The following is a 24,836-nucleotide window of genomic DNA, read 5'->3' as shown; positions in this document are numbered from 1 at the left end:
TCACGGGGTTATTTTTTCATAACCAGTAAAAATTTGGTAATGTAAAATTTTGCTCGACAATTTTTTTTTATAATTTTCGTTGTCGGGTAGAAAGAAATTTAAATAACGTTAACAACAATTAGGTCAGACCATCGCGGGTGAAGTGAGTGGGCGGAGCGTGGATTGTCATTACGGGTTTTATGAATGGTACGCGCGGAAACTATACGTACAAGTGTTATCTACATATGTGTGCGCGCCCACGCACACTGGAATGTTTATTGCAATCGACCAAAAATTTGATGTAGTTTGGATATTGACATTCAGTTTTTTTTCTTTCTTTCTTAAATATAATCAGTATCAGTAAAAGGTAGTGTTATTTTTACCGGTACAAGTTTAACAAACATGAGTAATAAACAAATTACATGCCAATAGCATCGCTTTATCTCCTTCATTTTTGTTTGAAATAGAAAAGTACTTTAACGGTCAAACTCATTAGTCCAAAGCAATATCAAAAAGTACCTAATAACTACGGCGATAAAGTTGAATTACATGTGCTTCGATATTAAAATTAAAAAGTTTAAAAATAAAAAAAAGGCGGCTTGGGATTTGAACCGCCGACCTTACGTACCAACGGCGGCGAACGGTAAGGCCACGAGACCAAACTAGCATATATGATGACAAACTTAAAATTGATGTTGGTTTTATCTACCTAATATCTGTCATCCGCGTCGAACACTTTTAGTAAATTTTGAAAAATGGTTTGATGCAAAGTGTCAAATGAATATAACAGAAGTAGTTTATTCCAAATTGTATCACAAGTATATAGAGATAGAGTTAAATTTTGTCAAATGTACCGATATTTTTGCACACCTTGACTGCTTCGTTACTTATGACGCTGTGGCTGCTACGATATTTATGAGCATCTTGCATGTACTCATATATTTGACGCTGTGTATGTACCGATGTTTTTGAGCAGGGTGAATGTATCTATTATTTTGAGGACTTTTGTTGTACCGATATAATTGATTACTTTTGATGTACCTATATATTTGCATATCTTGTCTGTGACGATCTATATGACGCTGACTGTCTGTTGCGGCAAATAGCCGCGTACCTCATAATTAAAATACATAACACTTGCTTCACCCTACATACAACATATTAAGTTTAAAGAATCTTCCTTTAGGTATAAACTTTCGATATCTGTAGTTTCCATCTGCACTCACAGTTGAACTGCACTTCCGAACTAAACCACTTACTAAACTAGTAGTGTGAGATACTGTTTTTGCAGGCGTCGTAGTTTAACGTCTGAGAAAAGCTTGTGGTGCATTTATCTTTATAGAGAGCTCTAAGGTTTTAGGTAAGAACTTTAGTCCAGACGGTACATTCTCTCAGTACTGTTATCGTATTTAAATATATGCTAAAGTTACTGCGACTAGTGTACTTACCTCTTCAATAAGATTTTATAATTCCCATAAGAATAACAGAGCTCGGAAGTTGTGAGTTTACAAAGTACTAAGTTGGCTAAGTATCCGAACGACGACGTCTGGAGGCACCGGGGCGCGTTCTAAGACCAGCTCTAACCGAACTTAAGAAAATATAGTCCGAGCTACAAAAACTTTACCCTCTCTCTGTTATTACTGCTATGCTAATTAAAATTGCTTCAAATAGATTACGAGCAGCTTTTGGCAGATGCTTAATGCGATTCTTTAACGACGTCACTCTTTATGCCTTCTCATTAGCGGTGCTACTGGCGCGCAAACATTTTTATGGTTGCACATTTTCTTACCGTAATACATTTTTGTTTTAACGCTTTCACAAAAATGTGGTCCAATTCGAGAATTGGTATAGAATTTGAAATTATGTCTAAGGTGTAAATTAATTTAGTACAAAACATAGAACTACATATTAATATTTAGGCAGAAACATTAATGAAATACAGAAAACATTTCTATTCAGTATTGCACTCAGCAATTATACAATTACTGCGTTATTAATTGTACTCGCATGTTGTATATTTGCAATATCGTAATTATACAATACAATAATCGAGTCGGGCAACCGACAATGGTGCGAGCCGCTCGTTATCCATGCGTGAATTACCTATTGTTGTTATTTTAATTTGTATCCGGCCATACCTCGCGCCCGCCTATTTGACCCAACTTGCCTCACTTTTGTTACGGAATAGAATAGGATTGTATTTGCTTTTACATGTGTGAGCTTTTATTTTACTATTGGGACTATGCGTAATGTACACAATAGACTGATAATGTACAAGTTTTTGCTAATGATTCCACAGCTTAATTTACATGTTTTGAAAAGGAATTTTTATTAGTTTTTTAATTACATGAATCGGAAAATTTGTTATAAAAAGAATAGTTGATAAAACTACTTATTTTTATGAAAATTTCTTGTCACACTTTCATCATTTACAAATTTACATTACAAAGTGTCAGTGTAGTATATCTAATGTTTATATTCCAACTTCTACGAAGTCTTATTGGCAATGTTAATGGAAAACCGTAAGCTACCTTTTTCCAATATCGCGACCTTTGTACCGAAGTCTGTTGGTTTATTTCAGGGGATTGGCTCGTAAACACTCGCAGACCGACACACTAAATTTAAGTTGGCCTTCTTTATTTCGGCTCAAGGAATCCTTATAGAAACGTATGCGGTTTGTACGATTGCGGTACAACTTTTATTACTTTTCTGTAGATAAAATTGCAATAGTTAAGATTATTTATTTCAGTTCCGTATTGTAGAGGTAGAGCAAAATAGTCCGCAAAGGCAAAATTGTTAGATGGCGAATGATATGATAGCGTGGTGGCCTCCGCTCTCGGTAGGTAGCAGCTTTATTTATTGGCACAGTAACGCCACTAGCACGCGCCATATCCAAGCCGTTATTGCCAACTTCAAAACAACAACGCCATACACATTTCCTTCATATCTCGCGAATTTAAACGTCTGCCTAGCTGTTTGTAACATTTTTATTTCTTCGCCATTTTGAAAAGGAATTGGAATTCTTTTATGGCTTTTATAAATTGTTATTTTATTTTAATATCTAAATCTTTTTTTTTTCATTTCAAATCTCTTTTTTTGACAAGCACCGAAGTAGACTAAAAAATCGTCGTTAGGCATGCTACTGAAATTATTTATCTAAAGATTTCGGTTTTTACAATGTGATGTAAAAAATGAGAGGGCGTAGATTTTTTGCAAATATATTATTGATTTATGTCGAGACAGATTAAATTGGTTGGATTGTCCAATTACTTAAAATGTCAATTTGTCTGATATGAAATCGGACGTGCTCAGAAATCCGTTTATTCTGCTGATCGTGTACAAGTCTGCAGTGGTGAGTAATTATAAAGCTGCCGTTGGAGGTACCGCCTCGGTTAAAACTGCTGACTCGCCCTTTGATCATTTCAATATAATGCTGAGATATCTTCAGTAACGTGATTCAACTATTTTTAGTCCCTAATTAACGCACCAAATCGCGCACATTGGAATGTAAAACTAAATTACTTAAGTTTTCATTTTTACTAACTCGTATTATTAGTTTAGAGTCAGAGATATTAGTCGTGTAAAGCGTTAAATATTTGTCATGTTATATGTGTGCTTGAGGTTAGGTTTAATTAAAGCAAGTTAAAAAGAAAATATCTCATTTAAATAATATAAAATACTACGCTGTTCATATAATCATACCGACTGATTCAATTTACGATTTGCCTTTGATTAATTATTTTCACTTTTGTTAATTATTCTAAAGTAAAGTCTGCGAGCTCGTTTTCAAATGTTGATAAATAAATTGTTATATCAGAAGAGTTTTCAATTAATTTATATAAATTGTTCACTGTTTATTATTGAGTATAATTTTCTTATTCATAAATCATCAGAAGCAAATAATTTAAGTAAACACACAAAACACAAAATAGCCTAGACATTTATTCAATGCGATAAAATTGACAGTTTTTATTAGCATTCCTTTAGTATGTGCATGTGACTGTAGCTGTGGCTGCCAGTGGAGGGCTCTGTGTCAAGCTCACGACACTTTTATTGCTCCAGCGGCAGTCTTCGGCACTAACAACGCTCTTTGCCACTTTTTTGAGAGCCTTACGTTCTCTAAAAGAACATTTTTCATGACTTTTCCAAGCGGATGCATTTCACCGCTTCAGTTCAATGGATTGCGAAGTAGCCGACCGTTGCGGCTGAATTTTAACAAAAGGTTTCTCTTCCACCTTTGTTAAGCTACATTTTAATTCGCAGCTGGAAATAATATTTAAGATTGAGAGATAAGAAAAAGTAACAGTTAGTTTTATAAAGTACGTGAATGCGGTTTTAACTTCGAGACTTAATTACTTTGAAGAGCGAATATAACTTGGTAATATAAGCAATTAGAAACTTATTTGAGGCTGCCGGTCCGCCAGTTCCGCCTCGGGCGGAGGAGTCGTGAGCGGGATGAGCCATTACGTGCCTTCACGGAACTTTTCCTTTTAAAAGTCGTCTCTTACTCTTTTGAGAGTTAATATCGGATAATTCGCCCGAAAATATGAATATGATGGGTACAACTTTAGTAATTTTAGCTAAGCGAGGAAAAAAGCCTCCGATTATATCATGAAATATGATTTCCTAAGCTTACCCCGAACTAGGCTTTATGAGTATCCGTTGTATTATGACCGCCTCGAGCGAGAATAACGGAGCGCTTTTATGAATTGAAAGTTATTTATGTTGTTATTCATAAACCGGGATGTTAGGAAATGATAAAAACACATTCTCATCTGTTACATCAACTGGAATAGAAAGATATTATAACGCTTTTGACCAAACTAAATAATTTAAAGTGGGGCATAGAGTTTTTTTTAACAAACACCACCTTCCGTTTAACGTAGTAATAAACCTGCACCACATAATTCCCTTCAAGTAAAAACATATGTACTAGATATGTTAGCTGCATTTAATTACTTAAATATTAAATCATAAAACGGATCTCTATCTCTTTAGAGGTAGATTATACTGTTTTAAATACTTGAGATCATCATCGTATGTTAATGCATACAGGCATTGTTTAAATTTATCTTCCACTTCCCGAAAAAATGTAAAACTTTAACAAAAGCACATTTTCAAGGCATTGTAACTACAACATTGTTGTACACATTTATTTTCAAAGCGTATAAAACGCTACTTCATTTCTCTTTCGTAAGCTAGTTGTTAAAAATTTCCCAGCAGAATTCATTGCAATCCATTCAACAAACTTTTCCGTCGGCGATCTGACTTCGCTGCCGTTTCAAGTCTATAAGCTTAGATATCAACTGTAGCCTGACCATTTTAACAACAATTTTGCGGTTATTCCTGTCTGACATGAAGGTAACATATTTTTTCATTTAGAATTAAAATTTCAAAGAAAGTTACGAAATAGCAAGTCAACATTTAAAATTTCGTCGGTATTCTACTAGCACTTTCAAAGGCATTTGCTATTACATATGTGCATTATATCAAACAGCCAGGTAAGGAAGTTAAGATTACGCTGACTGGAGTCACGCTGTAGCCGGCGACTGCCGTTTATTATAACTATACGTAGGTACTTGTATTACCAATTATGTAAATCGTGTTGCGCGGGCGGTGAAGTTCGCGGGGCGCAGTATGGCGGTCGATGTCGCGCTCTTTCCTCACTCGTAGCGAAATAACGACCTCAATTTGCATAACAATGCTCGTCACCCCTTATTCCCTACCAGCGGCTTTCGCAGGCTACGCGGCGCGTCCCACCGGACCCGACACCTTTTTTGTTCATAAAATCTGTCCATCGCGAATTATCCATTAAAATTCATTTCTGAATTATAATACAATGGAAATAAATTTTCTAAATCAAAAAGTGAGAGCCAGGTATTCAATGTAAAGGACAGGCTCACGTTATTGGACTAACGATGTGATTTATCGTCACGCTAGGGTGTCGTCACGTGTGCGGTGCGCGGCGCTGTGCGGGACGCACTGAAGTGGTGATGTTGGTGCGCGCGGCCGTCACCGCACCGCACCAGAGAACACTTTTGACTGCGCCGGCAACTTCTTCCTCCAACTTTATGTTTTAATTGAATCAAAGTTTTCGGCTTTTTGCGGCGAGCGTGCCAGCCACGCACGCCTCCCTAACTCCAATAAAGTTTCTTTATTAAATTATTGGAAGTTCAGAAACGTTCGCCTTTGAGCGCGAAGCAAATTGGGGATAGTCGTGAATTTCTGAACAGTTTAACTTATTCTCTGTATAAAAAGAGTACATCAGGTTCTGCATTTATATAAGTTTGTTTCGAGTTAAATTCGTTAAGAGTAACCGCAAGTTTTTAAAGTTGATTACGCTGATATCAGTGAGAGAAGAATAAAATTTAAGGCTTGAGTAACAAACAAATTAAAAATTATAAAAATCTTATAACGTGTAAAAAACATCCACATTAAAAGAAAACAGTTGTAAAAATATTGATAAGCGTATATGTAAAATGTAACGAAAGGTTAATTGGGTTTATAGTGTAACCTCTTTTTATCCATTCTGCATTTATCTCCGGGTAATAGGTGTATCTTAAATATGTAACATTCTCTTTGGTGATGACTAAACTACATGTACAATATGATGAATAAAATCAGTAATACTAAAAAAATGATTTATTTTTTTAAAATTAGTGAAAAGTAATAAAAAAAATACAACTTAATTGGAACTCAAGGTACCCAGTGTTGCCAGTACATCGGATGAAAATAATCGCAAAAATAATATAGTTTTATTTTCTATCTGCTATCTGAATTGACGTACAAAAACGACATACACAAATTACAACTGTTACATTCACTGGCAATGCCCCGGGGATTTGATGCTGAAAAAATTTGCGTCCAACAAAAACGAACAAACAATTTATTATTTCACTAAACTTTCTGATGAAATAGCTTTTATGGTACAGAGTACGATATTAAGGAACTTTTCTTTCCACTAGCCCATCGTTTTTTTTGTACTTGGATTTTCTTTCAGTAGTTTACGACTAACTAGCCGTTCTCGCTTGTAGTGTAGGATTTATAGCTACGAGATTTCTACAGCACTTTCTTTGTGAATTGCAAAAGAAGTCCTAATTAGAGGCAGTTATTTTTGCTCGGTTTCTTATTAGTTTGAAAATTTCATGTTAAAAAGTTTCAATACCCTAGTCTTTCAGTTTTTTACTTGAAATTTATAGTGTAGGTACAAATTCTTTTAAATATATTTAGGTTATGAGATCAAGTGGCTTTGTAAATATGGCGTAGAGTATTCTAAAGATTCAAAAAATTTTCTTTGCGTTTTTTAAGATACTTTATGTTCTACAATTTAATTAGCATATTTTTGTCTAGCTAACAGTTCATAAAGATACGATATTGTCGAGTCAAGTAACGAGTAAGGCATTCGTCTGAAGCATTGTTTTGTGGCAGGGCTTTATCTTGTGCGGAACGAGTTGTCGTTTTGGTAATTTATAGATCCTCCCCCGCTACGGAGTCCAAGTAACAATTCGGCCCGATGAGTTTCCCTAAAACCGCTTTTCCTGGAGTTTCGACTGAATGCTATTAACGGTCACGTCGAGTCGTTTGCTCGAGTCGCATTGTAAACTGTTTTAAGTTATGAAGCACTTATTTCAGTTTCTAGATTATGTCCCCTCAAAACTATTCCTCTTTGGATTGAATTAACCATGTAATCATGTAGAAAAATTAATAGATTTTTTTAAAACCTCAAAAAAAATCATTGAGATGAGATACGATAGATTACTATTATTTTCTTTACAACTATAATTAAATTTCATCTGTAATAAACAATATTAATATCGGTTTTCGATTGTCATGGATATCAGATGGATTTAGTTAAGCGTATCAAAATCTACATCGGCCTTTGTGGTCGAAACTACAATAGTTTCTTTATGCAATTCACATTCACCCACAATGACCCTCCTTTGAGTAATCGTTGAATTTCCTTCACGTCGTAGCTAGCAATTTTTGTTATATGCTTCCAATTTTAAAAGACGTGCCTTGTAGTTCACGGACTAAATAAAAATGGAACAGCTCTCTTGATAAGATTTTCTTTCCCTTTATATAAACTCAAGATTCTATCTCCCTCGTACGTTCATAAAATATATAAGCTATTCTCAACGGTACGTTAACATTAATGTCGTAAAAACGTAAAAAAGCTACAGCGATAGAGTTAATGTCGGGGTAAGTGCAAGCGGCAGGTACGGTGGCGCGATGACAGTGCTACTGCTCCCCGCGGGCCCCTTCCGTGATCCTCGTAAATTGCGAATATTAGATTATAAGTACGGTATGTGGCGAGTAGCGCGGGGGCCATCACAGAGCACCGAACTCGTTGCCCCGCGCCTCTCAACACGGCGCCGTGATCTGAATGTACTGTTCGGTAATTCCCCGTTGCACCATTCTCCCCTGCTGCTGCTTTTAACATTTGCTCTGATTTCTCGCTTTACATACACGTGTTTGGTTACAGTTGTTTTTACAGTATATGCAATGAACGTTTATTTTAGAAGCGTTACAATCCTAATTTATGAAAATACTTAATATAAATATTCTATTTAAAACGGATTAACGTTAATCTATCATTTAAACGTTAAATTTATCAATCAATGGTTGTATGTGGAATGTAAAGTTACTTGCTTTACAAGTTATATTTTTTAAATGTCGTGACTTTTGAGTTTTAAACTATTGCATCTTATTTGTATGCAGTTAAAAAACTTCAGTTCAGTATTGTACTTGATGAAATGTAAGAGAAGTGTAATAAATGCAAACGAGTGCAGCACAATGTCTTGTTGTGCTAACAACAGCTGGTGCGGCGAGGAGCGGGGCGGCCCTGAGCTCGCCTCTTCTCGTTCCTTTACGGCTTCATTAGACTGCCGCTGCCGGCGCCTGTATGCATTCGAGACTAGCGACATGAGAGCTTCTTATGTAAAATCCACCCGAACTGTTATTAAGTTTAATTATGAAATTGTTTATAAGTAAGCTGAATTTTAATCGTACAAGTTGTAGAAGATAATCAAATGCTGCTGTGTAATGTTTATCCTCGTTTAATGTGTTAGTATTATTGGTACAAATACAGTGTTAGTTAGGAAGCTACGATTATAGTGTGGAGCAGCATTTTGATTTTATAATGTCTCTTGAAGCAAACCTGGAAGACAATGTTTAGTGGATGATAATTGTAATACAAAATATATTGAGTAGTAAAATCTCGTCGTCTCCGTCTTGTGACGATCAGTAAACGCGATCACGTATTTTTATTCCATCTTAAATCACACTACATTCGAGCTGACTCGATACATTTCGACATTTTTCAGTTAAACGGTGCACGTTTCGATGCGGCGAAAAAAGTTATTGCTTGATTTCGCAGTTTCATGAGTGTAATTCAGAGGTGTTAGTAACGTAGTTATAGAGGCATGGCAACGAATAAATGGTAGCACTCGGGTCGTCGGCGGCGCGGCGGGCGTTGCCGGCACGATCGCCGGCGCTCTCCGCTCGCGCCCTTTGTGAGCCGCGCCGTGTAATTACTCTGGGACTATGGGAAATAGCTTACCGGCCGCTAAAGCACTTTTGTATTATTAAAGTAAATTAATGCAGATGAAAAAGTAAGCGAAATAAACGTTTCACAATTTCGTGTGACCCCGTATTTTTTTTCAGCATATTATTGCTTTTTACGCCGTTTGTTTTTTTTTCTTCTACTTTTTATTTATTTTCCTTGAAATATCATTAATAAAGTACCGTTATACCGTAATGTAAATTTTGTTTTAATATTGTCTCTCCTCTGATTATTAATGTTTATCTCAGATTTTTTTTATTAAATTGACAAAACGGCGCTTATTATTATACATTTACATCGCTGGAAGTTTATTTCATAAAAAGGTGAATTTTCTACATCAAGATCGTTCCATATGTGCAAAGATATTAAATTTTACAATTTTGTACTTCGAGAAGTCTTGACTATGACTTATAGACTGTGCTACAAGTAATAAACAAACAAGATAAGCGTAGAATGTTCGTAAATGTTATTTTAGTTCCATCATATCGGGAGCTGTGAACTTAGTTGTGACAAATTGTGGGCGGCTGTGGTGGCTGCGAGTTTTGGAGCGGGTGTAGTTTTACGAGGCTCGCTGCTATCACCTCCCCCGGCCGTGCGTTCATTTTCGCACCTGTATTACGCTAGTTTCACACGGGGACAGAACACTGAGGCAGAATAGTAGCCAGCGTAGTACCGTTTCAACGGACACTTATTGTTAAATATTGCACTGCCTATTACTCTGTCTCACTGTTCTGCCCTCGTGTAAAACAAGTATTCGTTCGTTGTTTCTCATTATCATTCTGTCTCGGCGTAATTTAGGAGCGCGATGTTATCGCTTCTCCCCGCCGCTTCGCTACCGAATGATGCTAGTTAGTAGCTGTGTAAGGAAAATCCAATATTAACTATCAAATTCATGTTAGTTAATTTGGGTCACGACATCCAATCGACAGCCACCTCACGTATAGAGAATTCGGATTTGCATTGCGACTGAATTTTCAATTAATTTTTGTTTCAATTTTTATTACATTTATCTGTTTGGTATATCCAGGGAATTTTAAATACAGTTAATATGCAGCTATTGTTTTCTAGCAACATTAACTTAATGTGACAAAACTGACTTACAGAATTATCGTACGTCAGATCCTTATTGACATTACGTTGACATTTACAGAGGACTACTATTTATTAATTTATTTGATTGTTTAATTTATTATCATCGTTAGAAAAATGTGCAATATAATAAATAGAACCTAATCATGTTCAAGATAAAATTTTAACACTTTGTTGCTGCAAGCGGAACAGAAAATAGCTTTTAGATAAAATTAAGTTAACAAAAACACCCTAATGGATTTAAATAGCATAGGAGCTAAGCGCAGAACATTATAATATCAAGAATAGGATGTTTAGTTTTAAACTTGAATGAAATATCGTCTTTAATATTGATTAACAATTGACTTCAAACTTTTTTATCATATTAAGTACCTACTCATCATAAAACCTGTAGCTTTATATCTTAAATAAAGTTACTAAGATTAACATAAAATTCACCTTAATATCTAATTTCAATTGTTTTTAGAGACCACTACTATATTTATCTATCTTGGCTATCTATTTTACGATGACTCTATCAACTTTACTCATAGTATACCAAGCTTCGTATTGTAATCACTACGTTTTACTGCTAAGCCCATGCTTACCTTCGGTGAGGGAGGATACCTCTATCTACGGATTACGGCGTTAATACGATGACTTACGGTTCGGCAGACACCAATTATGCCTATAACGGGCGTACGCAAATAGCACATAGCACAAGATGTGGTAATCATACGCTAAAGTCATAGAATCAGATTAGGACGGTATTACAACGATCCCGATCAATTGCCTTGAAGTTTATCTCGTTGTTAATTTTTATTTAATTTTCTTTGTTCTATTTGTATTTTAGTTTTCCACGTATATAATTGATAGAATGCATGTAATATATTATTTTAAAATTAATTTTAATTTCTAGAAATTATTAGAAACATCGAATCGAAATCAATGAAAGTTGTTTTAAGAATAACATCTAAACGTTGTTTACAACCTTTGAAAGAAGTTACAAACAGCAAAGTATCCTTAAGAATTCTTTTTATATACGACAACTCGGGAAAAGTTCCACTTAGTTTCCCCCGTAGCTGGTTCGTAGCCGCCTCGTAGCCGCTCCGTAGCCCGGTACCATGTACAGCTAAGTAGGAATTGCGCGAGTGGTTGCAAAGTCCAGAGACGCTTTTAAGACGTTTCCATAATAAATGTCAGCTACAAACTGCAGCGGTTCTTTGCATCTCAAGGAAATCCACGATTCTATAAAAGCTTTTAAAGAAATTTTAATGTAAATTAAGATGTAATTTTCTTATGCATAATAAATTGACAATCTTGTGCTATGTGTAAAAAATTGTAGTGTTTTTTTATAAATAATGGAATATAATGTATATAGATTAGCATAAAATTGTAAAAAAATAACATAATTTTTTCCGCAACATGCTTGCAAAATTTAATTTGTCTTTTAACTAAACACATGATACTGTTGACCAGCGTATTGAATATCACAGGTTGAGGGTTCCATGGTATCTACATTTTATTTACTCACAAAATGATTGAACATTAAATAATAACAGAAAAAATATGCTTCTTTAATAAATATAATAAATTAGATTTTCAGCTACACGCACAAATATCGTGAAAAGAATGGTCTTCGTAATCAAAACCTTTTAAAATGAAGCAAAAAGTACGAATAAACACGAACGTAAATGGTTTAACGCTACTTATTAAAATTCTGGCAAAGGTAGTCGATTCGTCGCGAAACTGAAAGGCTTGATGAGAGGCACGAGGAGCGATGCCCCCCGAGCCGCTGTGCCCCGTGGTGCCCCCGCCGCGCCGAGCTCGGTAACCGACTCCGCTAGGGTACAGATAAAACGTATGTTCATTTTATTTTCACATTTGTCAGCGTTCGTTTTGTGCCCACTAACATAAATTGGATGCGGAGGGAAACCTCGCAGGTGAATGTAAAATAGCTGGGTTTTCCCAAGATAATACCGCCGAAATTTTACGACACCATTATGGGATTTATTGGCCGTGTCACATTCAGAAAAAATAATATTTCGTAAAACATTTTCATAAAATAATGAAGCATTTATTTGAATTTAGTTTTTGTCGCTACCGGATAAAAGGGTCTAACGTTGCATCGAACGTCCCCATTTCGGTGTCGAGTAGTGTTAAACATCAGAATACGGCCCACTGCTCGTAGCTTTTCCACAGACTTGATGTGATGTGAGCGGCCCGACCGACGCGACGCCTATGTACGCCCACTGTCAATAACTGTTGTCCCGAACGCTAATGGCTGAAACAGGCGTTCAATTAAACGTGCCAATTCGGTTGGAGATAGCTCTGTTAAACGCTACGCATGGTGTACTATGTTGTCTGACGCCAGCCTCATTCCATTCCGACTGGACGATTAATATGCTCCCGTATAATTGTAAAATACTTTAAATTTATTATTTATCATTCATTTGAACAAGATTGCGGCAACCTTTTGATTTTAATACTTAAGTTCGATGCATGGCTTTATTTTCGTTAATATTTGTAAAGTTACTTAAAGTAAAAAGATTGTCATGATTTAAATGTTAATATTCTATGAAAATATGTGTATGTAGTATGTAGCACATTTTAACAGATATTGGTTTTACCATACATAAAAGCTCATAAATCCGGATGAAAATAAAAACCGAATGCGCCGGATTAGCAAAGCGACTGGATGAGATTCTGCGGCAAAATTGTATTTGGATTACGTAGGCATAAATATTGCCAGTAACGGCCAATACAGCGGGCGTAAAGTTCCCTAAACTTATACATATCAAGTGTTACGACGCGTCGAATGTTATACGAAACTTTGTTTTCAAGTATTAAAGAGAATACGACTATGTACACAAAGTAAGATACTTTGTCTTATTCATTCGGAATAGAGCGCACAACAAACAATGGCCAGCCACCGCTACACTAATACCACGTTATGGGACCGCAGCGCCGGACTTACATTCGAAGCTTTAATTTTGACTATGTTTGTCGTAGCTTTGTGGGATTCTTATCCGAAATTTGTTTACTTCGTGCTGTTGACTGTTGTTTAATTATATCTTCAGTCAGTGTAATAATGTCGTATTCTGAACATTATGTTTGTACTAAAATGGTGTGTTTGTGTTACGTTCACTTCATAAATATAGTGTTAACCTTTTTAGGTAATCGACTTAGCTAATCGGTTCGTAGTCAAATGTTATATTTGACAATCTTTACTTATTATATAATTATGGATAGAGCTTCATAATTTTATTTTTAATATCACTTGCAATTTATGAAGTAAATGGCCGGACCGTATATCCATCGGTTTGGCGGCCGTTGTTGGCACGTGTGGCCGCCGTCCTATCGACAGATAGGATAGACGCGAGGAATATATTCCTCCATGCAATCATCTTGATAAATTTACTTTACTCTTCCCCGCCTTTTTCTTATTATGATTTGTGCCTACGTCGATAAACCTTGCAAAATAAGATGAAACCACCACAAAATCAATAGAAATTAACGGCTTTTCAGCCTCTTACTCTCAAGACCAGATAATTAACTAATGAAATTCGTGCCCTCGCTGTTTTACTTCATAAATATTTTCCTTATAGCCTGTTACCACGAGCTGTCGATAAATTTATGGAAGGACCGACGTCACCTGAAATTTTATGTTTCCTTTCTTCGCCTCTACTTATATTTTATTACGCCGGTCCTTTTCCTAACTCTGTCATTTTTAGGTTTTTTTATAGATCCATTTTATAATTTCTCACTAGACTAATTATATTTTGATTAAATGATGACTACTTTTTACGTTATATTCAATGTTTTAGTTTATTGAGAAACATTTAAAAGCTTAGTGTAGTTGTCGATTCTTCTAATTAGACCTTCTTACGGAACCAAGTAAAATCTTCTATCATAATTTTGTGTATTTTAAAATTAAAGCTTGTGATACTATAAAACACTGAGTAACAATAAGGTATCGGCGGACCGGGATATTTTGACCCTCGATTACGATTTGTGCCACATTCCAGACACCTGTCGTCCGCATCGATAGCAGGCGGACGGCGTCGCGCCATCCCGGACCGTAATCTCAGCCAACACACCCGCATCACAGTAATATTCACCCAATAAATACTTGCCTTTTCCGTGTTCAAGGCCTAACTATTCGAAAGTTCCAAATTTATATTGGAAAAGTAGGGTAATGTCTATCGACAATGTTGGTCTTTCACGAAAGATACTTCGAATGATACATTGTCGGAAAGATCCGAATGCGTGTTATTCTTATTTGTATCTGTCATTATAGTATTTTATAAAGTACAACTTAGAAGTCAAGGTGAAATTTGTGTGTTAGCTGAAATATTAAGCTGATATGAAAAAAAAAGATTATATCGGTAAAGTTATATCTAATAGCACCTGTTCGCTCCTGTCTAATTTTAGATTAATTTCAAGCTAAATTAGCCAAATTAAATTGAATCAGAGTGCAGCTACATTAATTATCTAATCAACGATTCCAACATGTAGGATTACTTTATCAGATTTTGTGCTAAATCATATTACACTAACTCGCTTTGCATACAAAGCAATACTCGCAAATGTGAAAACAACATTTGTGGAAATAGTTAGAAGCAGATTGCATGGTAATTCTCTCAGACTAGTATATATCACAGTTTTCCAATATCTACGGGCAAAGCAAAACGCGCCGCGGCTGCGGTCGCACTGAATCAAAAGATTTACGTGGATGAGATATTAAAGCGACAATAGTCTATGGCGTGCTAGGATACTTACTTCTTTTCCTTAAGTTTTTTTTTACTTTATTATTTAAATTACAGTGTTTATGAACAGTATTTTCTTGCCTCAATTCACACATTAAAAAAGTAGGGTTAATAAAAAACCAATTCAAAACAAACGATAAAATGTTAAATAAATTTAAAGCTGCAGCACAAATCAGTCGTTATTTGGCAGCTGTAACATTCTTTTTAATCTCACAGCTATACAGGATTTAATGCAAGAGCCTTATTTATTTTGCTTACATCAATAAATTTTAATTGTTAATGTTCGCATATTGAGGCGCTTGCATGGAGGCGCGCAGGCTTAATTCCGTACAATCAATCAAGGCGGCTGATGAGGGTGTGTGAGGGTGCAGGCCGCTGCTGCGACGCCGGCGCTGCACTGCTTAACTATTTGAGCCATTCGATAATTGCAGCACGATATGAATTGCCAAATTAATTCAGTTAATAACTCCAATTCCGCATTTCACCACGCGCTAAATATTTTATCTGGCGCGGAATATCCATAAATTTTAAATTACTTCGTCCGCTCCGATAATTGGTAAGTAACCATTTATCATAGAAATTGCTTTGAACTTCCATTGTTGATTTGAATTGCGATGACGAATCGTTTCGTTTTTCCATGGATTGTTTTCTGATTTATTTCATGAAACGAATTTATTGTGTACTATTATATTTAATTAGAACATTATTATGGATCGTCGCAAATTATAATAGAGCAAAACAACTTGTTTTATGTGACATTGTTGCCAGGTGTAATTTTATAAGATGATTTGATTGCATAGTTTTAATAGATTAAGTGGTATTTGCTGTGTAAAGTATCGTGGTGAAGCGAGAGTTGGACGCAAATTGATGTGCGCGAGCGTCGCGGGGAAAGCGCCACGGTATATGGCCCGTGAATAATCCACCCTCATTACTGCTTTAAATGGCTTGGAAATCAAGCAATTAGTTGTTTTCTTTCTGCCCATTCAAGGCCTGAATGTCTTTATGAATACTTTCAACAAAAATCAATGTTTTCACCTAATCTTTGACCCATGTCTGATGTAACTAAAAAAACTGGTCACACAACTACATATTTTTTTATATATTTTTTTACAATGTACGGTTATTTCATTGCAAACATTTTGCCAAGAAAACGTAGTCACGGTATTATCCGAATTACAGGACTGCAGGTAGCTTTCATAAGCTTTCTCTATAGAAGTATGTTTTGGACCGCAATCTAATCTTATTTAAATGTTTTCCACATATGTATACTTCCGAAAATGCTCTGGTAATTTAATAATCCGTTATAGGAGTTTAAGTTTTCTTCATCAACATAAAGCGAACAGTTAAATATGCGTTTTTGTTACTATTTTATTATTCGTTTTATGTTATATTACCAATCCAAAAAAAACATTAAATGTTCTTTGTGCTAACGTTACACATCATACAAAAGCCTGAACAGCGACAATAATATCTTTATGAAGTTGTTCAGTAATTTTAGATTAAAGTGAGTATAATGTAAGCTTAGCTATGTGAAGGTAGATGTGCGAATTGCACCCCCGTGCCGCTGCCGTGCCGACTACCTGCATTGTATTATATTCAGACAGGAAGACAGTGTCGGAGAATTATTACCGCATCGTTGGATTCTAGATTTAATGCCACTGCTACAATTTACCTTTTTTAGTTTAAACCTTTCTTTTGTTATGATAACGTTAAACGCATTTTAATTAAAAAATACTAAACATTTAGATTTGTTTCACAAAGTATTCTTTCCCATGTTTATTTTAATAATCCGTATAATTTTAAAATTACTAAGCAATTGTGACGTAATAATTTTAGCAATTAATAGGTTTTTATTTAAGCAGATAGTTTATAAAGTTTTAGGACAGATTACTATTAACATTTGTCGTAATTAACAACCATTGATAATTACGAGATTGCTTCAAACTAAATTAAAAAAAAATCGAAATTAAAAAAAGAATAAAACAACTGGCACTTTTTTAATGATTCTGCTCTATCGCATACAAATTCAGGTTAGCGCAATTGCCCCCATTACATAACTACAATAGATCCATTAGTTTAAAAAGTATACGAACATCAATACGCGATGTTAGCATACAAGTACGTCATTGTTTTTAATTGGCTCTGTTTTCTATTGCTCTACGCTTTACAGTAGAATTGAACACGTGACTACATTTGCTAATAATTACAATACAACTTGGGATTTTGATTATTTTATGACAGAATTGATTCATAATTGACAAATGAGATTTTAGTTTATTTTTTCAAAAATGTAGTTGCAAATAGAATTAGTAAAAATGTCTTTAAATTGAATAGATTACCTTTATTTTTTATCTATTTATATATTTCTTTATTCTGATAATTGTCTGATTATTAATAATATTGCACTTGCAAACAAAGTCCGCGGCGTTAATTATTATTCTCAATTAATTTAATTTGCAAAGATGAAAGGGGGTTAATCAAGCTTAGGTACATTTCAGGCGCTGCGATATCAGCGCGGGCATCAGCTCTGCCCCTCACCCCACCACCCCGCACACCGCACCCCTTGGGCTGCCATCCTTTCCCTCCTCGTACATTTTCTAACGCGTTGTTCTTATCTTTGAGTAATTACCTTGCTGTTTTGTGTTGTTATTGTTTGGAGAGCGGGTCGCTTTTTGTTTTTTTGTTATTTGATTCGAGCACAAAGCCACGGCTAACCCCTGTCCTCCTGGTTTATTTCAAACACCCCGTAAAATGTTATGTCGCATTTTTAGTTGTTTCGCTTATCACATTTTTTGTTGGGTTTGCATTTTTAAATAAATGGAAGTGATGATTTTCAAAAGTTTATAGTGGATCCTATCCGATAGTTTATATCGTCCGACACTATGACATCCGTCAATTAATTACGGCAATAATCTTCATACAAAATTGATTCCATACTTTCGAAACTTGTGAAACTAATCATCATAAAACGGATAAACCAAAACTAGTTTCGACTCCTTGGAAATATGGTAATGACAGCTCACTTCATACCTGCGTTCGTATAAAAGAACGGCATCAATTGTAACGAAGTGATATCCCTGTGAAAAACCAATACGATTAATATTTGATGCAGCTTTACAACGTGAAATTAATCCACGTCTGTGCGAGAGCCTACATTATATCAATTGCCTACAGAAATTGGCAGGGATCCATATTGATTTGTTTCATTACCAGATTAACATGGCACTCATTCATTGGCAGATAACAAATGTTTATTATATAATTAACATTTAGTTAGTATAAAACAGCTTTGTTGAACTAACAGAACTGTGAATAAATTATTTGATTGTTAGATTGGGACACATTCTAGGTCAAGAGAATGTTTTGTATTTGTTTGCTCATCTCATCTCATGCCTTGCAAATTATTCTACATGAACCGACGACACTTGTCGACGATTTTGCATGAAACTGCCGTGACATGTTTACTGTTGTTACTGTTGCAATATTTGCCTGTTTTATTGCAATCAAAAATTCTGTCGCAAGCTGAATTGACAACATAATCGCATGACATTGCACAACAAGATTGCTGTAAAAATGTTGCACTGTTTTTGAACAACTTTTATTTACTCGAAACAATTATTGTTGTTTGACATCGAATTGGGTTATGGAATATTTATTTTGATTAATAAAATACATGAGAAGTCTGTTGACTTTTAGTAGGAAAAAATGCATTTTTCTAATAGTTTGAAATGTCCTCCATAATTATATTGTACTCATAACACGCTGCACCGCAAGTAAAAAACACATCTAGCTTGTTTTGCAAAAGTAGCAGCTCTCATCTGACGGTCTCTTGAAAATTTGCAAATTAATTGTGTAATGACAGAGCGCATCGCGTCGCCGGCGCTCTCTTAGTGCGCGCTCACAAAGCGAATGGCCTGGGCGCGCGCTACGCGTAGCGCCGGTGATTATGATAATGACGCGGTAGCCGCGCTTTTTGCGCCATTCCTCGTTCGCCCTATATTGCGGATCTCGACACCGTTTTTGATTCAGCTCGGGCAAGACGCGGCGTATCGCCCAAGCCGGGCTCACTCGCCTTAACTACTCTGAGACGCCTTTAAATTATGCAGCTCTCCATAATCCGCGCCCTAAACGCCTTCTCCTCCGCCTCAATTATTCATTCGGGCGGTTTGATGTTTTAGAAAATTGTCGCGATACTCGAGACGGGCACTGCTGTATAATTCAGCAGCCGCGCTCTCGCACAGCTGATGCCGCGCGCTATATGACAATACCACTACACGGCGCGCTATCCGAACTCAACCTGTTGGCTACTCATTTATTAATTTCATTCTGTTTCAAACTAGATTGTAAGGTGAATTGCCGTATTTTTCATATTAAAAAACAATATTCAGCACATTAGCTCAACTACACATTATAATCTTTAACGGCTAAAGCGGTTTATTCCAGTTAACAATTCAGAATCAATTTAATGACTACTAGAAACATAAAGGTCGACAAGACATCTGCAGTTCCTCTGATGTTACCGACGTCCTTGGATGTCGTTGATCACCTCGATGTACACCTTTGCACCCTTCTCTTTAAATAAATCAGAGCCCACTAAGTGTGTAAAAGCAGTTACATATTTAGAAGATGGCCAGTACCATTTATATAATACCTAAGTGCCTTCTCTTATGTAAGAACATTTTATATAATTACTTACTTTAATATTTGTGTATTGTATTATACCAAGTCCATTTTATTGTAAACTTTTAACATAGACAAAAATACACACAACGTTTTTTTAAAACCTTCCATCATTTTAATGAATGCCTTTGACCTTTTTCAAATCTCGTTACTTTAGAAACTTTTTGTCTACAATTTTTTTTAATTTATTTGCTTTTGAATTACTCTTATTTTTTATTTTAACGTTGAATTATTAAAATAATTGAAATAATCTTAAAAGACTTTTACTGACAATGTTTTGTATTAGAGGGGAAAAAATAAATGTAAATTATAATAAGCGATGAAATATAAGAAAATATTTTATCTTTGGAATAAAATTTGATGTCTTACTCGAATTTTAATTGCAGTAGAGCTAACCGATTAATCAGGCTGAATATAAGAGCATATTATTATTTTTTATTAAAAAAAACAGAAACTTTTATTACATTATCTTATTTTTACAGGATTCAGAAGGCGACACTCCACTCCACGACGCTATATCGAAAAAGCGGGACGACATATTGACTTTGCTGTTGGACCACGGAGCCGATATGACGCGAACAAATAACAATGGATTTAATGCACTTCACCACGCCGCGCTGCGAGGCAACCCGAGGTGGGTGACTTTTCTATTCTAGATGATAAAGTGCAGGAAATATCACACTAAAATATAAGGAAAATTATACATATAAATATGTTTTATACAACTTTTGTTCTATCATATGAATACATAACATTTCGAACCTTGGTTTCTTACATAAGTGTGTGGCGCACAACAAAGAGACGTTTATTACTTTTGTGTGAATGTGTAATGGCGAAGCGGGGTCTCTCACCCGGGAATCACGTATACAAGCGAGACATTACGTCCTGGACTTTGTTTGAAATAAACATAACATTGCTTGTTGTCCTTCATTATCCGGAGGTAAATGGGTAGTTATAAGCGAGCCCACCGTGTAATAAACTGCTACACCGTAACCCCGGAGAGTACGTTTCGTACTCTTCATGTCTACGGCGTAGCGGTTCGTTTACACATCTCATCATTCATTTATCTATTATCTCTAGCTTGATGTTAACGAAAACATACAATAAAACGTCCTTATCTTAAACATTTAATAAAAGTATTTGTAACTAGAAACAAAAAGGAAGTTTTATAATACTCAATTCTAGCGTCATTATTAACTGGCCCTCTCGGAGCTTAACTGTAGCTAGTTCTTACTCAGAGCAGGCAAGCAGTTTCCACTCAAAGGTTCTTTCTTATAAAATAAGAAATGCAAATAATCTCATTTCTAGTAATCCTTGGCGGAAAATTTTATCTAAATAAACTTCATCTTCTCTTGCATATTATACAGATATCGTTCTATGAATGTTTATAGAATGTTATAATAATTTGATTTGGAAAGAAACTCGCTACAAATATAATATGAGTAATTAATTAGCGCATAATATAAAACACTAGTAGTTTCCTGCGACATCATCTTTGGCTATGTATTTCAAACAAAATTATAACGCGATTGGCCCTTCACCAAACGAAAGGTTTACATAACTAAGGAAACTTTACGTTTTATGATATCGTAAGCAAAAGTTAGAATAATGAATCTCCGCTGGAGAATCGTGCGTAAAGCGGTTTATTTGCGAAGGGTCCGAGCGGGCGGGAGCCGCGGCTGCGACCGATGCCTACTTTATTCAGGTCACGTGACACGTCCTAGGGAAATAATACGAAATTCGCCGACGTGACGGGTACACTGTACCACCGAGCGGCACTCTGCAGCTGACCGGTTACTTTTTATTCGGCCGCGATTACCGCATATTGCAAATATCGGCCCGCATCGCCTTCGGCACGATGATCGTTACGGTTTTCGTGAAAAACAGTTTTCGTGAAAAGAAAACTTCATTTGAAGTTGTTTTTCACGCAACGGACCATAACATATAACTTGATTATGTTTGATAATTATTATTACTTTTTTCCTCGTTTCTTTCATATTAAATCAAACCCAGTTTCTTTTATTTTACTGGTTAATATAAATGTGTAATTCAATTCCTCTTATAAAGTGTTAAAAATTAAGCAAAGTGAAAGATAAACATATCCGTTAAAATGATAAAAAAATCTTATTTAAGAAACGAAATTCGCAAAAAGTATCACAATACATCCTTTAGCCCTTACGACATCAGTTTTGCATGAGAAAGTGAATAAAACTTTTTAAAGATTGTTGTTTAACGGTAATCGAATAGAAGATTGTCGTAAAACGTTCCCGATTTTATCGCGGAATGAGAAGTCGCTCGCTACTTTTCCCATTCGACAAAAACGTTCGTTTCCCCCTGGAGATGTAAAATCGTTTTATTTTATTACTTCCGCCAGTATATCGTTATATCAAAAGTATCCATCCTCTTCGCTTCGGAAACTTCTTTATGAAATGGAATTCGAATTTAATTTCGTTATTTCGAGTTTCTTCAATATATTCCTACAAATACCACTATGAATAGTAGTACAATAATACTATTTGCATTTGTTAATCAAATGTTCAGTTCTTCGCTTTAAGACGGTTAACTAAATCAACTCTGCTGCATCGATTTTTTGATCGTAACAAAAACTATTTTACTAAGTTTCAATAATTCTATTTAGATTCTGATCCCTTTGTTGGAAAATTAGTTTACCAGGCTTTAAGTCTGGCGTTTCTGAGCTATAAACTAATACATAGGTAAGGGGCTGTGTTTACCCCAACTATATGTAAGTTAAACAAGAGATGACATGAAGAGCTGGGGAGGCAAAGCGCGGGTCGCTGTCTCCGGCAGCGATGCGGGGGGAGGCCGCGAGGCGGCGCGGCGCTGTGTCATTACGTCTGATTAGAAACAGTTATCTGGCGCGGTTATCGTAACAGGCGCCCTAACGAGCCCTTGTAAAACTTCTATGGCAATTTCATGATACATAACCGGAGAACGATAAGCTTCCGGTTAATCATCCGCGTAAATTATACATTAATTGGCAATCGCGTAGAGACGTAGGCCAGCTCGTTAAACATTGATGGCACTTTTACTTCGGCGTTTATATTCTCGTTTTATCAGTTTATTTTGTTACCAGTGTAAAAATTGACAGCCTAGTAAAACGAAGGTTTTCGCCGTGGGCAGAAAAACAAAAATGTTTAGTTACCTTATCGGACTAGTCAAACTATGTTTCATTTTTTCATATTTTATTTTGAAAACAGATTTGAAATGAAATATAAGAGAGATTTGTTTGGAATACTGTTAAGATTAATACGTTGTGGAACCCGGTGATCACGGGTCGCCAGAACATCTGCGCCTTGCCCCGAGCGCGCTTCACTGCGATAAGACGAGAATTCGCAGCCGGCATTAATCGTGAGCTTAAATATTTTAACGCGTTGTAACATTGATTTATTCGGAGCGTAATCTCAGCTCGCGGCTTGTTTGTTCTTCGGCTTGAGACGTATAGGTAAGATTAGGTAGCGCTCCAGATCCGAATCGACCGATCTTATTTCTTCCACAGACATCATGATTATTTGTGTTTATTAATTGGCTTCGTTTTATCTTGCCAGACTAATAATTTCCATCGATTGCTCTCTCTTAATAGAAAATCAGTATAAGGCATGAGTTTATAACGGAATATTCTGATATATTTGTGGACGTTTAGTGCTGGAAATTCTATAGATGCAAGGATGAACACGGTATTCCATGAAGATTTATACGGTCATTGTGTGGCGATAATTGCAGAGAATGGTGCACGATACGCTCGTCCAAGTTACCGCGCGGCAAGACTAACTGTGCATACTGCACAATTTCGATTATTACTGTCGATATGTTTCTCTTTTTTTGAATGATATTGTGAAGGGATAAGGGGTGTATTCTGTTCACAAAAAATAAAAAAGAGAGCTTGTTTTCTTTAACTTTAAATACTTTTTTGCAATTATTGTTATTATTAAAATTACGCGGCAACAGTAAAACATGTTTACTTTCTAATTAAATAATTTCTTATAGATTAAACAGTATGACCAATTTCGTCGGTTCGTCAAATATTTGAATGGGCATGGGAAACCCATCTCCGAATGGCAGATTTATGATATCCGACGGTTATAGAAGCGGCGGGCAGTAGGAGGTTCGGTAGCACAGGGCGGCGCGGCGCCGGGCGGGGAGGCTCTGTTATTGTACGCCTCGTGATTTACGCACGCATCGCTATCACCCTTTTGTTTGCCCGAATACTGGCTACTGTGCCAGTTCCGTTGCCCTCAATGCAGCATTATTTTGTTTCTATTCCTTTTAAGTCCTGTATAATTTTGTCCTTTTGATTCACTACCGCCATTTATGTTGTAACAAAACATTGGCGCAATTCAATTTCGATATTGCGTGCGTGGCATAATCAGATAGAGGAAAACATTAACTCTATTTGGCTAGAATATCAGGCGCTGTAAGGGCGCGTGGTGATTGCGTTTGGGAAGCGCGAGTTGGGGTGTGTGAGGCTGCGCGGCGGAACTGTCGTTACCCGCAATTAGCGGCTCGACACACGCGAATAATCCCCGCCGCCCGCGTCCCGCGCCCGCACCTCATCCCCTCGTAACCCCCGCGCTCGCGCTCGCGTTCGCGAATGCACTACGGATTCAGCGAATAAATTCATTTGTACGCAAATTGTATCGGCGCTTGCAATTAAAACTTTGCTGGCGCTCAAGCTAAGATAAATAACACTAATACATTCTGCTTATTGCGGGGAAGTTGGCGGATACAGAGGATATATTAATGTTGTTACTAATTTGTTT

At 36.1% G+C, this 24,836-nt stretch overlaps 1 protein-coding gene across 1 annotated transcript in view; it reads left to right on the top strand.

Moving 5' to 3' along the window:
- mib1 (E3 ubiquitin-protein ligase mind bomb 1) overlaps nucleotides 1-24,836 on the top strand; it is a 123,010-nt gene that overhangs the window by 24,718 nt on the left and 73,456 nt on the right. The window contains exon 11 of the mRNA XM_013312647.1: nucleotides 20,541-20,692. Coding sequence (XP_013168101.1) covers nucleotides 20,541-20,692 — 152 coding nt within the window. The remainder of the gene's footprint in view (nucleotides 1-20,540; nucleotides 20,693-24,836) is intronic.

Source organism: Papilio xuthus, unplaced genomic scaffold, assembly GCF_000836235.2.
Source record: "Papilio xuthus unplaced genomic scaffold, Pxut_1.1 DF827597.1, whole genome shotgun sequence".
Taxonomy (NCBI): Eukaryota; Metazoa; Arthropoda; class Insecta; order Lepidoptera; family Papilionidae; genus Papilio; species Papilio xuthus.
The sequence above is the reverse complement of the archived record's forward strand: the minus strand, read 5'-3'. Positions and strand labels throughout refer to the sequence as shown.